Genomic DNA, 15,514 nt, shown 5'->3' with positions numbered 1-15,514 from the left:
TACTAAAAAAATCTAGGCAGCATCTGTCCTCTGGTGCTCCTGAAGTGCCGTTATCAGTTTGGGAGGGAAACAAACACTAGCTGGAGTGTTTCGCATGTGTTGGGAAAGAAAATTTTGGCCAGACACCCCAAGCTTTGAGTACTGCACTTTGGAAAGTTCCAGCACCTCTGATAGAATCATAAAATTGTTAAAGTTGGAAAAGACTTAAAAGGTCCTTGAGTCCAAGTGTTAACCCTTCACCAACCATCCCATCACTAAACCATGTCCCCAAATGCCACATCCACATGTCCTTTCAATACCTCCAGGGATGGTGACTGCACCACTGCCCTGGGCAGCCTGTTGCAATGCTTGACAACCCTTTTAGTGAAGAAATTTCTCCCACTATATCGAGTCTAAAAGCATGCTTGAGCTAGCTGTAGGGATTTCTCATAACTTCAGTTTTTTGAAGTACAAGACATTGTGCTGAAGCCTGTATGGCAAAATAGAGAATGCACTCATGCAGAATCATTGAAGTCAGATTGGTGACCAAGTTGTCACTGCTCTCTAAAAAAGCATGCAAGGATCTGTGTATCATTTTCCAATGCTGGTTTGCTGTTCCCTGATGTGTTACTACTCAGTTCTCTACGGAAAATACAAATGGACACAGGGAATAGGTGGCAAAATCAAGTCAATGTTATGCATGTTTTCTAGATACCAGCTGAAATATTTGCATGATTACATGTGCATGCAAAGACACAAGTCACCATTATGGTCTCATAAGCACTGACAGTGATGTACTCCTTGGAGTCTTGTAGCTCCAAAAATTTAGAGGGTAAATTCTTAGACTCTGTGTAAATTGGTGTAGATTACTAATTGACACTAGCAGAGAGGGTGGTCCCTTGGGTTTCTGAAATGCTCTTGGCTCATTCAAAGATTATACACACAAATATTATATTTGCTTTTCTGCTCTTACTTGTTAAATGCATTCTTTATTAAATTATATTTCTGTAGTTAACACTGTTCTGTAGAAGTGCCTGGCAGGTTCAGGCTCTTAATGCATCTTCCTCACTGGGGGCTTGTAAGGTTTAATTGTTCATAATGTATAAAGGCTTGAGATGAAAGGATTTATTTAAAAGCAACGTATTATGATGATTATAAAGCTGATGGTGATGTGTATAACACCTGCTGTCACACTAGCTTGAGCAAAAGCAATCTCTGCTTTTAGACAGATTTCTCTGGAACAGGGAGAACAATATCACTTCTCAGGGCTTCTTTTTTCAGTATTGAAAAAATCTGGTGTCTTTGAGAAGACAAAATATCAAAGTCTGGTCTCTTTTCTAATGGATAAAACTAATTTGGTAAGACTGTATTAGGTGAATCCTGGTATTGAGATGAACATGTCTTTTGCCACTGGGAAAATTAAAATAATTGCTAGAAGTATACTTTTGTATTTTTTTGAGAAGAATCTGCTATTGTGGTAATACTTTAGCTACTGAAAACGTTTATAACTTGAAGTGCAGATAGGAACTGAGATTGTCTCCAGTTAATGGTTTTTTGCATTCTCTTTTTGATCCATCAACTGCAAAAGTCAGAAGAGGTGTAGGAGTGCAAAACTTATCCAAACCTATATGAGAGAATTCATTATTTAGTGTGATATGTTTTAGCAGCGTTTGAATCTCTCTTCCTCCACCTCTCCAACCCCTCCTCATTGTTTTCTTTGTATTCTTTTTTTCCTTTATATAAACTTGATCTGAACTGAGATGGAATGCCCTAGGGCATTGCTTATGGGATCCAGGGCTTTTCATCTCTTGATTGCCTTCTTGGCAGCATCTTTAGTGAATTTAGACCTCTATCTGTTAGAGACTGCAAGGTAAGGTAGATTCTGTAAATTGAGATTAACTGTTAATTCTGTTCCTTGATGGGGAAATGTCTGTATCTAACATGGCATCTCTCCTGATAAGGAGTGAGGGCTGGAGGGTATTGGGGGGGGGCTCTGAAAGTTTCACCTACTGAAGTCCTTCCTGTTGTGTAAACAGAGGACTCTGATCTCTGGGACTGACAATTCCTGTCCTTCTGGCGTTGGTCAATACAATGTGATCCAGTTTTGAAAAAGGAAAATTTTTTTGAGTGGAGTGTCTTGGCAGAATGAGTGAGATTTGAAAGGTGATGAAAAAGCCCATTAGAAAATGTTTTCAGAGACACCACTGTAGCTGTTACTTGCAGCATAAGTATAATACAAAGACAATGAGAGAGAATACCTGAATTTTAGTGTGCTTGTTTAAAAAGAAACACCTCAAGGTCTCTTAGTGTCTTTGTAAATTATTTGTAAATTACTTGTCTTTACACATGCCTGATCCAGACCTGAAAGTCCCAATGCCCTTTAATTTCCCATTTTAGTCTAATTCTTCCCAGTAATGTCACCTTCAGATAGTTAAATGTTATCAATAATTCCTTAGTTTGCTATTGCATATTTTATGCAGCTATCAAAACAAGGGATTTTTTTTCAGATTCAATTATGTTTGCAATAAGGTACGAGCAACCTTAAAAAAATATTGCTGAATTTGAGACTTTAGGGGCTATGATTGCACACAGTCAACATCCTCACTTCCAGCCATGACTGAAAATGCTTTCTTAAAGTTTCTCTACAATTTCAAAAGATAGTGTTTCTCATATAGAGAATTACCTCAATACAATGTTTTATTAACATTGTAGGCATTTTTGTTATACCTTATTGAACATTCCAGTGTTTTTCATAACACACAGTTATTTGAGGGTGCTTAGATAGATTTTTTTATTTAGCAATATAGAGTAAATCTCTCACACTGAGACAGAATGTTTCTCATTGGTAACCAGGCTTGTGTTTTATTGGCGAGGATGCCTGTTAGTGCTGCAGGGCAAGGCAAGGAGAGTGAATTAAAAGTGTATACCCGTTACATTAGGGGTAATCCAGCTGTTCTTCTGCTGAATGTGTCTACAGAGTGAGCTTGTATGGATTGGAAGACTGGGATGAGAAATCTGTAATATGTATGTTGCTGGAAAATTATTTTAATGTTGCCTGAATATTCCATATACTGTACTACGGCCAAGCAGAGCTCGGATTGCATGTGCTCTTATTGAATTCAGGATTTTTTTTCAGTGAGTTCAATGAAATTTGAAGTAAGGTCTTTACAAAGTTGTGGTAATAGATCAAGCAAGAGCAAATGCTTCTGTTGTGCTTCTGGAACATGCTTCTTTATCCTTAACTTAGAATTGTTTAAGCATTACTGATTTCTAAAGAAACTTATGTTTGTAAATATGAACTATTCTATACCCATTTGTTAAAACAAACAGCAAGTATAATAAGCACATTCATGTGATGCAAAGAAAAACTGCAGTAGTACCATGTGTCATGTAATTTCTCAAAGTAAATTTCAGTTTGATTTTGCAGTTTAAACTGTTGACTTGAATTTTGAAAGATGATGTTGGGTTGGTTTGTGGAAGAAGTATTCTGCCCTATTTTGTCATGCTTATTATTAGGTTACTAGAGAGACAGCTGCAGTTGGCTTAAAATGGTGCACTAAAAATATTGAAGAGTCTAGCCTTGAGGAAACAGAGCAGTAAAATGGCAACAAGAATATTCATTTAGCACAGTTATCTGGGGATGTGAGAGATGCTTTCAAAAGCATAATATATCACAGGACAATTTTTATTATATTGCTTTTTTTCCCTTACTGCTTCTATTGATCTTTTTCAAATAATTTTTCAAAATTGTCACATATCTGTCTTCAAAGCCATAAAATAAGGTTGACATTAATAAGGGTTTCATATATGCCATTTTACCAAGAGAGCAGAAGGGACAGATTCTGTCTATTCAATATGCTTTCTGAATTAATTTAATTAAATATAGCTTGTTTATTGATTGGAAAAGATCTTAGGTGAAAATATATTAATTAGGGTGGGTGACTTGCACATTCAAAAGTAAGCTCCATTAGTGGAGTAATACAAAGGAAATTATTAGTATTTATCACTGTGATTCATTGTACTAATTTTCAGGAGTTTAGGTTTCATTTTTCAAAATAATTCAGCATTTCCAGCTAAAGAGCACTTGAGCCCACACTGAAAGCATCCAGATGAATGGCCTGCTGCTTGCCTACAAATGGCCACAGCTTGATTACATATCAGTCAAGCAAAACACCAAGCAACAAGAGAATTTAGCATCATGCAACAGTAAAGAAAGTTCAGAGCCTTCCAAATTCACCTAAATCTTAATTGTGCAAGTACTGTGTGACAGAGCACTGGGAACTTGCAAAGATTCACTGCTTTATCAGCTGAAATAGCCTACTGACAAACTCTAAACTATTAGGTCATCACTTCAATAAATATTATGCAGCATGCAAATGTATACACAGACATACAAACTAACACACAGTATGTGTGCATGCCTGCTATATTTGACATAATTTCTTCCTAATGCATTTTTTATTCTTCATAATCCTGCTAGGGAATTTTCTATTTTGCCCTTTTTTCTGTCTTTCACTGTGTGTTGCCTGCCGAATTTGAAGGAATTCCTTCATGCTTTTCTGAGCACTTTGAAAAACCCTCATCTCCTAAGTTAAATTCTGAATTAATTTATTCAAAGTTAGCTCTCATACACTTAACACATTTTGTACTGCCAGGATTCGGAATTTTGACTACATTAGGCAGCAATTATGCTAATTACATTTGCAAAGTTTCTTTTGTATGTGAAATTTCTAGAAAAATAATTCGGGAATAATAGCTTTATGATCAGCTGATAGAAAATCTGAAATTTATAGGCTCTTCCCAAGCTGAATAACCCTCCTACAGACTGCACATAAAATCCAAAGCATAAATTGGGTTGCAAGCCCATCACGAAAGTGAGAGCTGCCCAGCTGAGAGTTTGTCTTCCACTCTTGGATGTGTTTGCATCCTGACTGCCATACTGACCCACACTCCCTTTCATGCTTCAACACATTGGAAGAAAATTTTCCAGGACCATTCTTTTGGCCAAAATCCATTCCTGCCAGATTTGTCCTTCTCTGACTCTAGCCAGCTGTAAAAGGTCTCCAGTGGCATTTGACAGACTGTGAATGAAATAAGTCACACCCTGTGTCCAATGGATGTAGTTCACTGAACCAAAAAGAGTTTTGTACTTTTATGGATGATAGTGTCACACTTGAGTACAGAGAAAAAGAGCAGAGCCCCAGCTGCTCCCTTATTTCAGTTGTGTGCTTTCTCTTCACTTTCCCAGCTGTCTTCTAAACCTACCTGAGCAACTGGTATCATTTGATTATTCTGGTATTCGGCTTACATAGTTGGATTGTTACCAACTGCACCCCTGTGTGTACTTGTCTGAGTAAATCCAATCAGCTAATGAAACTGTGGTCCTTCCATCAACTGATTATCAAATTCCTTGTATAGTTACACTAGCCTGTCTCTCTTCTAACACTGCGTATTTTTGCTTACCCAGGCAGTCTGTGCCTGACCCCTTCCTTGCCTTTCCTGAATATCCGTTTTTTAAGTTCACAGGCATTTAGTAGATCAAAAAATAATACATATTGTTTATTTGGGAAATGATAATTTGTATATCTTCAGAGTCAAGTAGCATTCCTTTAAATTTGTAGGGTAATTATTTGGTTTTATTTATTTATTTTCTTTTACTAAAACAATTTTATATATTCAAGCATACATGTTTTGTAGTATGTACTGGACACTTGAAAGTGAGAGGTTCCATGCTGCAGTATCTGCTTTCCTGTGGTAGCCCAGTGAGGTAGTGTACTGTGCTGCCATACAAAAACCAGAATAGTGCAGCTTGTGCATGTCTGAGGATGTACATCAGAAATAAAATTCCCCCTCTGCAGAGAAATTATGTCTATTTAGGAAAGATCTTCATATAATAAAGGCTTTTATTTTGGAGGAAGAAATCTGTTGGCATTGGAGAGATCTGTTGACTTTGGCAGAAGCCTCCTGAAATCAACAGACTGTTTCTTTTACATACAGAATACTGAATAAGCCTCTAAACAATAGAAGTTTACTTCTGTAGACTTTACCCTAATGGCATCTTCACTTAATTTTCGTGATAAAATCTTTATGGTAAATTCAGTAACCCCTCTCCTCTTTATCAAGATTGTCAGCTTGCAAATTATTTCAGAGACAGGATCTACTTACGGGAATACATTATCAATATTTTATCCAGCCATGATTTGTCTTTCATGTGTCAACTTTGAGTAGGAGGGAGTCTGCCATCAACATTTATAACTGTTGGTTCTGTAGTACTGGTAATTCTACCACCCTCAGATTGACTTCTGATTTTGAGGGGTCCAAACCACAGTGGAAATCTATATCCCAGAGACCTTATGTCATATAACAAAGCATAAGCCCAAAAGCAAGTATTTTCAGGAGAGCATGGGCACTCCAGTTGGTTTCCTACTCAGTTGCTGAATAAGCTCCCTGTTGGGTCCTCTTGTCCATAAGGCACAGGTACAGATGGGATGTAAGGATTTTACTTCATTTCTTCTGCTAATGCTGTAAAGGAAAAAATCTCATTATTGGAAATGAATTAATTTTGAGAAAATGAGTTAAAAGGCTGCAGCCAGAGGCAGGACTATTAGAGAAAAGAGTTCAGATAAATGAAGTTTGGTAAAATTGCTAGCCACTGGAGCTGTATATTGAAATGTAATTGAAACCTATTATTAGAGGTACTGAGCATTTTTATTATTCAGAGTAGTGTTATCAGTACTGCATACAGTACTGTGAGCTCTTTTTTAGCAGTTAAGGACAGTAGCCTTCAGTCTGACTTTTTAACTGTGTTCTGAGATTTGTGGGTTTGACACTCTGTTTCCTGCAAGCCTCTACAATGCAAGAATGAGATGGTTTGTACAAGAACCACCTGGGAAACAGCACGATAGTGCTGGCACTCTTCCTTGGGGTTTTCTCCTCTTGCATAAAAATGTAAGGATGAACTACACCCCATAAATCCAGCAAAGCCTGAGTGACAAAGACAAGCACAGTTAGTCTGTGTTGCAAAGGATGTTTCAGCATTTACAAAAACTGAGAGCTGTATTCTTTCCTTTTGCAGCCATTTCTCAGCTTCTTCCTCAGCTTCATCCTCCAACATCTGTATAACAAGCTGGTGCCTGGGTAATTCCTGGGCAGTACAAAGTCCTTTCTCACAGCAGCCTGTAGTGAAGAAGTTCCTTAGGGTGTCCCAGAGCAAATATTTTTTTTTTTTTTTGTTTTTTTTTTTTTTTTTTTTTTTTTTTGTTTTTTTTCCTGTAAGTTGCTAAGAATGGGAGATATAAGGGATAGACATTTCTAATTACTTGACAAGTAAGTGCTAGCACATTTGAATACACATATAGGAGGTATAGTTGTAGGAAGGAATAGAAAGATAGAGTTTTGGCCCATGACAGACATCAGCCTTTCTCCCACACGTGAATAGCACACCTGGCTGTGCCTGTGGATGTCAGTCCGGCTGCTGTACTGACATAACATACAAGTTCTAAGGAGAGCCTTTTACATGACCTGCCCTGTCACATAATCTTTCCCTGCTAGAAATCTTTTTAAGAGAACAGAAGAAAATGCCACCTCACTCTGCTGACCTCCTAACAGGATTTACTGTAAGAAGCAGATATTTCACAGTACTAAGTTGGTCCTATCCATTATGGTGGCAAAGAAAGTGCATGAGAGCTGCCACTGAAACCTTCTTACCTACCTGTCCCTATCAGCACTAATAACTTTCAGTGGACATGCATGATTTTTATAGACAATGAATATCATCTTTTTTTCCCCTTTATGAATTCTTTCAAGAACCCCATGTGGTTCTTTCCCAGTGTAATATGTGATATGTTAAGGATGAGCTAGACACTCTTCTTGCCAATATATTTTTTTATTTTTCCTTTATATCTGCTCTGCCACTGATTCTGCTTCTTTTGATGTTGTGCAGAAATGTATTACTACTTCACAAGTCTCTGTTTACTCACTATTTCAAATCAGAAAATATGTAGATGTAGAATTTAACTTGCACCTTCTCTGAGAATGCTGAGACTAGAGATGAGCAAACATGCTTTCAATAGCTCTGGAAGGAATTTTTTGCGTCTCATCATGGTTTTTGTATACTTCGAGTTGTATTTCTTACCAGTACTTTCAGCTTTCTGCACCATTATACTTTTTTACAAATATTTATATGCAAAAAAACCTCCAAACTACTCTTACACCATATTTCTCTTCTTCTCATTCAGAAATTGGCTGGTTTCAAAATAGATGTATTTTAGAAGATTCCCATATGGAGTGTGTGCATTGATGGGGAGGAAGTGTGACTGTGCTTTCTCCACACCACTGCCTTGCTCCAGGGGCACTTATAATATTCTACTGTGATCTTGTCTAAAACACTTTAGCATTCTTCTCCTCCATAAAACCGTATATATGGATGCTATGAATTATATATTTACAGTGAGGCAGATGTGTCTATCAGCTCCGTCATGAGATACAATGATGTGGTTTTTTTGCCTCTAAGTGGTTAACAATTGCAAAAGGTTCTTTTTAATGCCTAGAACTCTATTCACTTTATTTTTCTTTTTAGTGTAGTGGAAAATAAATCTTAAACATTTATTTCTGTTATCTAGCACTTTAAGCCTTTTCATAGCATTTGTAACATCTCTTTGCCAACACTCCATCTGTGATTTTAGCTTGCAGGAAACACTTTGCAAATCTGTTATTAGCTTAGATGCAGAGGGCTGCTGTTTAAATATTAATTGTAATTTCTCTCATAAGTGCAGTCAAACCCACTCAGTCACTTGTGAAGTTCAATGAATGTTAAGGGGGAGGGAGTGTGTCAGGGCTAGGGCCTGCTCTTAGCTGTAGCAAGGGTCCTACTCAGGTTACCAGTAAAAGTAGGGAAGTGTCCTGATGCCCCCTCTCCTCCCCTCCCCTCCCCCCAAAAACAACTAAAAAGGAGTAACTTTAAACAGTGAGCAGACGTCTTGCACACTCAGTGGACTTTCTGCCAAACTGGCTGTGAGCAAGAGGAACATCACACAGTGCTGGCAGTAAAAGATGAGATTCATCAGCTGTTTGAAATCCTAGTTACCTGGCACATACACTTCTGGAGAACTTCAGTATTGCTCCATCAAAAATCATATCTCAGTAGAGACATTTATATTGGGATTGAGCCCTTCTCACATTTCAGTCATGATCCTCACCGTATTTAAGTTCTTAATTCCACAAAACATACTTCACCCTTTACAATAAAAATTTAAAATGCAAAATATTACGAGTTTACAGACATTTTGGAGAAGTGTTTGATAGAAGTGAGGAACACAGTATTTAACACCATCCAACCTGCCTGTGGATTAGCAGAGCATTATAATTGTCATATGCATATTCAATACAACGGAAAGATGATCAGCCCCATTAAAACCATATGATGTATTTTTTCCTCTCTTCTTTTTCCAGATGGTTACTAATTTTTTATTGGTGAGGTGGTTTGCCTACGGTGTAATCTGACACTTTTCCTCTTGTCATTTTAGTGAGTTGCTTCTCTTTGTGTTTGCAGGTGGACTGACTGGAACATGCTAAGTTCTGTTAATTGCTTAGAATTTAGATATTTTTCTTATTATCCTTCAAATGTATATTTTAAAAAAATAAGTATTACCCACATACTCCTTTTATTTTGCAGCATTCTGTGAAGAAGGGTGCAGATATGGTGGAACTTGTGTAGCTCCTAACAAGTGTCTCTGCCCTTCTGGATTCACTGGAAGTCATTGTGAGAAAGGTAAAGCTTTACTGAGAAACACCTTCTTTGGTAATGAGAAGTATGGTATGTGGAAGAAGTAATTCCTTTCTATTCTTTCATTCTGCTTGATGTTTTCTCTCCAGTGAAGATACGACTGTTTCATTTCTGCCTTTTCTGCACTGAAAGTTTGTCTTGTCTGAAACTTTCCATGTTGAATTTTATCAGGGATGTATCTGCTTTTACTTCCAGCATGCACTTTTAGTTAATTAGAAGGGACATCAAATGAAAAATGTTTGCTCCACCAATTTCCTGTGGTGCAAGCTCAAGGTTTCCTTCTGCTTCTACTAAATTTGTTGTGCAAATTAGACCAGAATTCAGATGATTGCTTTTCACTTCAAGTTATTGAATTATTAGTATTTGATTTGTTTCTAAGTCACAGTTTTTACAGAATCACAGCCTATTCAAAGACATCTCACTAGTCATGATTTGATTTTTCCTATTCCCAGATTTTTCTTTTTCAAAATCTGCTTCTGACAGCCTCATAGTTATACCTTTCAGTTTGTTTCACAAAGAGCTGGTTCCTTGTCTACCTAAAATGAGGAGAAAGGGATCTTACCAAACTCCATATAGGACTCTTATTATTTTCTTTATTTAGTAGATTTGGGATTTTATTTCGGTTTATATTTATTGAGGTTATATATTACTTAACTAACTCAATGGGAGTTTTTTTTGCACTGCACGTTTGTTAATAACTGTTTACACATGTATTTATTTTTGGATATGAAGTTGATTGTTAATGCAGGTTGTATGTTGTAGTATGGATGACATTATAATTGGTGGATTTTTTAAGGAAGAAATAAATGAAAACAGAAAAATAACTGTTGCAGTTAAATTAGTGGAACCACTTTTAACGCAGAGATTGTGCAGTAATTTGTGTGTTTGTTAAAGTCACTTAAGCCCAGCTGTCAATAAATCTGCTTCAAATAGCTTCTGAAAACTGCTAAATACTTCTGTGGATGTAGTCAATCAGTGTATATTAAAAGGCCATAGTTTCTGCTTGTCAGCATTGTTTATGATTATTTAAGAATGGACTAGGACATTAATACTTTGATCTCATCTAAAATAAGTCTGAGTACTTAATTATTTTTGCCTGTAGCCTTGTTTTAAATAGGAAAAAACCTCCAAAGTCTCCTGCCATTCAGCAGTAAGTACAGGCAGTATCATGGGGAAGTAATGCAAGGCATTCCTACCTCAGAGCCTGCCTGCCGTGGCTCCCCTGCTGCTAATCCTTCCTGCAAGTAACCCATGTATAATTTGCTCATTCCTTCCTAAAACATCTGTTACTCAGAAGCATCAGTACATTCAGAGAAATGCAGGATACTGGAGATGTGTTCTGTGTGTGTGACTATAGGTACTGCCAGTGTTGCCCAAAGGTGCCCTGCTTACCCAGACTTCAGGCCAGGTTTCAGCTCCTCTGCCTGTGATTCTTTGACCCAAGGGTCTTAGAACATTCTTTTTTTTAGAGCTGTAAAGGGACCTTCATATCTAGAGCACAGATTCTCTAAATATTGAAGTGATGGTTTAAAATTGATAAATGGAGGACATAACCATTTTTGACTCCTATGTTTTTCAAGGCTTTTGTATTGTTTTGATCTACAATATGAGTTAGTACACCAACCGAAGGAAGCCTGGCAGGTATGGTACTCTCATTATATCAAGCAATTTAGAGGTAGATGTCAGAAGGCGATAGTTTCTGTGAATAAAATCTATACAACTTGAACCAGAAGGCAGTTTATTTTTTTCTCTGAAGATGTATAGAGTTTACTAGTATGCTACAAATCAAGATAATGATGTTCACTTTGAGAAATCTGACATATAGGCTGGTTTGAGAATGAACAGGGGTTTGTGTATGAGAATTTGTCACATTTTAGTTGTGTTGGAGGGTTTGAAAGCTTCGGCAGATACATCTTACATCATATGCATATTTCAGTGGCTAAGTGCACATCAGATCTGTGAGAACAGCTTCAGCCTTCTGAAGGTGCATGTCCTGGCCAGACTAAATGCTCAGAGTAGAGAGGTGATGGAACTACCTTTGAAGCAGGGTTCCTTTTGCTTCACTGATTTCTCCTAACAGATGCGGTGCTTTCAGGAGCAGGAGGCAGTTCAGTAAAGGCTTTCTTCATTGTCTCACTGCAGTTTGCTGCAGTTTTAAAGGACACCCAAGTATTCTAACCCCATGTTTGTTTGTTCTCCTGTTACCTATAACGTTAGAAATAAGCACTTTGTTTTATTTAGTATATGGCACCACTCCCTCAATCATTATGACACAGACCTAAGACAATAAAGTGTTTGAATTGCAGCAATTCAAGTCAAAGCCTAAATGTTCTTGGCAAAACCTTGTCTGGTGGAAGCTCATAGTGAAGTGAGGCATATCAGAAGTAAAGTGATGTATTTTGGTCATATATTAAATTTGCCACAGTGCATTTGAGAATGTCCTTCAATCTGACAACACAGCCATGTCTTATACATTTGTGAGCTGAAAGGACTCGTCACCAGCTAAAAATGGTATGACCCAAATTGGCTTCAATGCCACGTAAAGGGTAAAATGAGCCAGTAATTAGAAATGTTGTTGAAAAGCAGGTGTGTTTACTTCTGAATATGAATCATATGTTACTCACAGTTTCTGACTGCCTGGTTGAAATTATGATATTAAGTTAATTAAAAATGCAGAGATATTTGAGAAGGGTAGGATTTATACCAGTAATTTACTCAGGTGAAATTAAAATACACATTTAAGGCTTATGTACAGATACATAATTCAACATGCTGCTAAGAAGAATTACCTCTTGCCATTCGCTTTGGTTAACATGAGAAATCATCATAACAGTTGTGGGGCTATCTTTCCTTTTTGAAGGTGAACAGCAAATTGATATTCACAGATACTGTAAAGTAATTCCTTTCTCCATCCATTCTTCATAATGCTGTTTCTTTAAGTATGTGCTTGATGCTTCTGACTAAATTTTTGTAATATTTATGATCTGATTTTATTTTCAGATATCTTCTTTTTTTGTTTACTTTGTGTTTTTCTACCAGGGCTGAAATCTATGATCTCTGTGATCATTACCATTTGATTATATTTAACACAGTTGTGATACTTGTGTTGGAAACCTTTGCAGTTGGAATTTTTAGTGATATTGCTCTATGATTCCAGCATGATGGCTGAGCTGGAGATAGGCATCTGTAACTGTATGTAACACTGTGGACTTGAACCCAGGTGCATCCTTGGCAGGAATCCCTGTTAAAGGCTTCAGAGAGACATTTTGATGTTCAGAGAGAAGTGCAAATATAGTACTCTGTGAGAGTTGCTGGCAGCATGAACTCAGGTGCCCCAATTTTGCATCCATCTCATCTTTTTGCAACCTTTAACACAAAAAAAAAAAACTCTGTATCATTCATTCAGCTGCTTTTTTTTTCTGTTTGTGGATGGGCAACAGGTCAGTGGAGTTTTAATGCTGGTTTTGTGGACAGGTTCACAGTTATTCTGTATTTGTGGAGTGTTAGTCATTACTGCTACTGATGAAGTGGTGAGGATAAGATAGGACGACCTATGATGTTAAAGGTAGCAGTAAACAGATGACTGAATGCCTGAAAATTGTAGGCATTCCTTGAACACCTGCCTGCATGTACTGGAGTCCTGTGCATGGGTCTAAGAAATGCATCTGAACACTCTGTGATCTGACCAGTGGGGGGAATTATTTATGGTGTCTGTCTGTACAAATTATAATTTTGGCTGATGAGCTGGAAACTGCAGAAGGGTTTGAAGCAGTGGGCTCCCAACTAGGGGCACGGAAAGGAAAGTGCAGTATTTTTCCAGGGGCTGCAGGAGGGCTTTTGGCAATGGGAGAGCATTGCCTCCAAAACAGATTAAACACAAGTGCACCATAGCTTTTCTCCCCTGTCTTGTGATGGCTGCTGTCTGAAGTGGTACACAATAAATGGGAATATGTTTCTGGTACATTAGAAGGGCTTTGTGTGGTCTGGAGCTCATGGAGCTGGATATAGCTGTGATAGCAGTACATGTGTATTTAGTCTTTATAAAGCACTGAAAAATATGCTCTCACATCATATAGAATGATAAGAGACATATCAAAGAATTACCTGCTGATTATAAACAGAAACAAAGGTAAGATATGGTAGCAGAGTGTCAGGATGTGATAATTACTAGAGTTATTTTTTATGTTGTTTTGGGTTGGGCCTGCAAAGAATTGTCTAATATTGGGACGAGAGATAATATTTCAGTATGTACCATGGCTGAGAAATGTGCTTTGAATTCTATTAATTATATTGCCAATGACTAAGTAAATCAAGACTTGTGTTGCAGTAGTTATATACGGATTCTTCAGCGCCTCACTGATTTCACAGGTGTGTAATGAAATGTTGCTGTGCTTACATCTTCAGTATGTTATGCTACATCATGGGAATGAGGAGGTCTTTAGCTGATTCATTTCATCATAGTTGGCAGTATGTGCGGTTGTTGTCTAAGAAGCTGCATAATGTCTTTTGTTCTTGTCTCTTAAATTGCTTCTTCTGGAATATACTGTCTCCGGCAGTCTTTTGGATAAAACCCTCTATAGTCTCTATTCCTGTGGACCCTATGGTTAGAAAAAAATGTGTGAATAGTACTTATATGTGCCATTTCTTTGATTCTTAAGCTGGATTATTCTTTAGGTGTGTATCTATCAAAGACATTTCAGTCAAAGAGCCTGGTTTAAAAAATGAGCAAATAAAATCCAAAGCAAAGCAGATATTTTTCCATGAGTACGGTCCGCTAAATGTCAAAACTTCCTGCCTATCTCTATCTATGATCTTTTGTAAAATAAGAAATGAGGTTTATTTTGGGAAACAAACCAGCTGTGCAGCTGTGGGCACAAGGCTTTGCATGAGATTCTTTCTAAAGCCTCTAATTTCAAGGTGAGGCAAAGCCAGGATAGAGTGAGACAAGAGGGGTGAAACAAGTGATGCTTAGCTTATTACAGAGAACAGTGGCTGTGGTTGATATGTCACTCCTGAGGGTGTGACAGACCCAGAGATAGCAGATGTTCCAGGTGGCTGAGGTTGTCCTGCTCCATTTGCTGGCAAGCTGTTTGCAGCATTTGCCCCAGCAGTGCTTATTGCAAAATGGCAAGGGTGATATCTTAATGTGATGGAAAAAACAAAGCTGTCATTTGTAAAGATACCAGGGAATAGATCAAAGAGTATTTACTAGAAAAATCTGAGTAAGGCCATCTCTGAGGATCAAGGGGACATCTGTCTGCAAATCAACAAGTAGCTGTCAGTGGAAGAAAGAGTTGTTTTATCTCAGTGTCAATCTCCTGGACCAAGAACACTATTCATCACCCAACTGACCCTCACATGAGGAGACAACTCATCAGTGTTTACTCTGCCTTATACATATATATGCAATAGTTTGATTTTAAAAGCCAGGAAAAAATCACTAAGCTGACTGACTGGGTTTGGGGTGGTGGTGGTTTGTTGGGTTTTTTATGTAATGTTTTTACTTACCCGTATAGTTTATTTGTTATGTGCAGGTCTTTGGGTCTGTACATTTTTCTTTGTTTCCAGTTAAAGTAATGTTAGCTGTATTAATGTTTTATGTTACCTGAGATGATACCTTGACAAGTAACAAATTGTTCTAACATGTTTTATTATTTGTATGATTTGTGGTCATATGTATTGGGTCTGTGTGGCAAAGTTTTGGTAGGGCAGGGAGAGCAGGGAGGCTTCTCTGGAGAAGCTGACAAAAGC

At 37.6% G+C, this 15,514-nt stretch overlaps 1 protein-coding gene across 2 annotated transcripts in view; it reads left to right on the top strand.

The window, feature by feature from the left end:
* NELL1 (neural EGFL like 1) overlaps positions 1 to 15,514 on the top strand; it is a 290,478-nt gene that overhangs the window by 201,960 nt on the left and 73,004 nt on the right. For both annotated transcript variants that reach the window (XM_053981605.1, XM_053981603.1), the window contains exon 15: positions 9,653 to 9,748. In XM_053981605.1, the coding sequence (XP_053837580.1) occupies positions 9,653 to 9,748 (96 nt within the window). The remainder of the gene's footprint in view (positions 1 to 9,652; positions 9,749 to 15,514) is intronic.

This window comes from Vidua macroura, chromosome 6 (assembly GCF_024509145.1).
Source record: "Vidua macroura isolate BioBank_ID:100142 chromosome 6, ASM2450914v1, whole genome shotgun sequence".
NCBI classification, from domain to species: domain Eukaryota; kingdom Metazoa; phylum Chordata; class Aves; order Passeriformes; family Viduidae; genus Vidua; species Vidua macroura.
The sequence above is the reverse complement of the archived record's forward strand: the minus strand, read 5'-3'. Positions and strand labels throughout refer to the sequence as shown.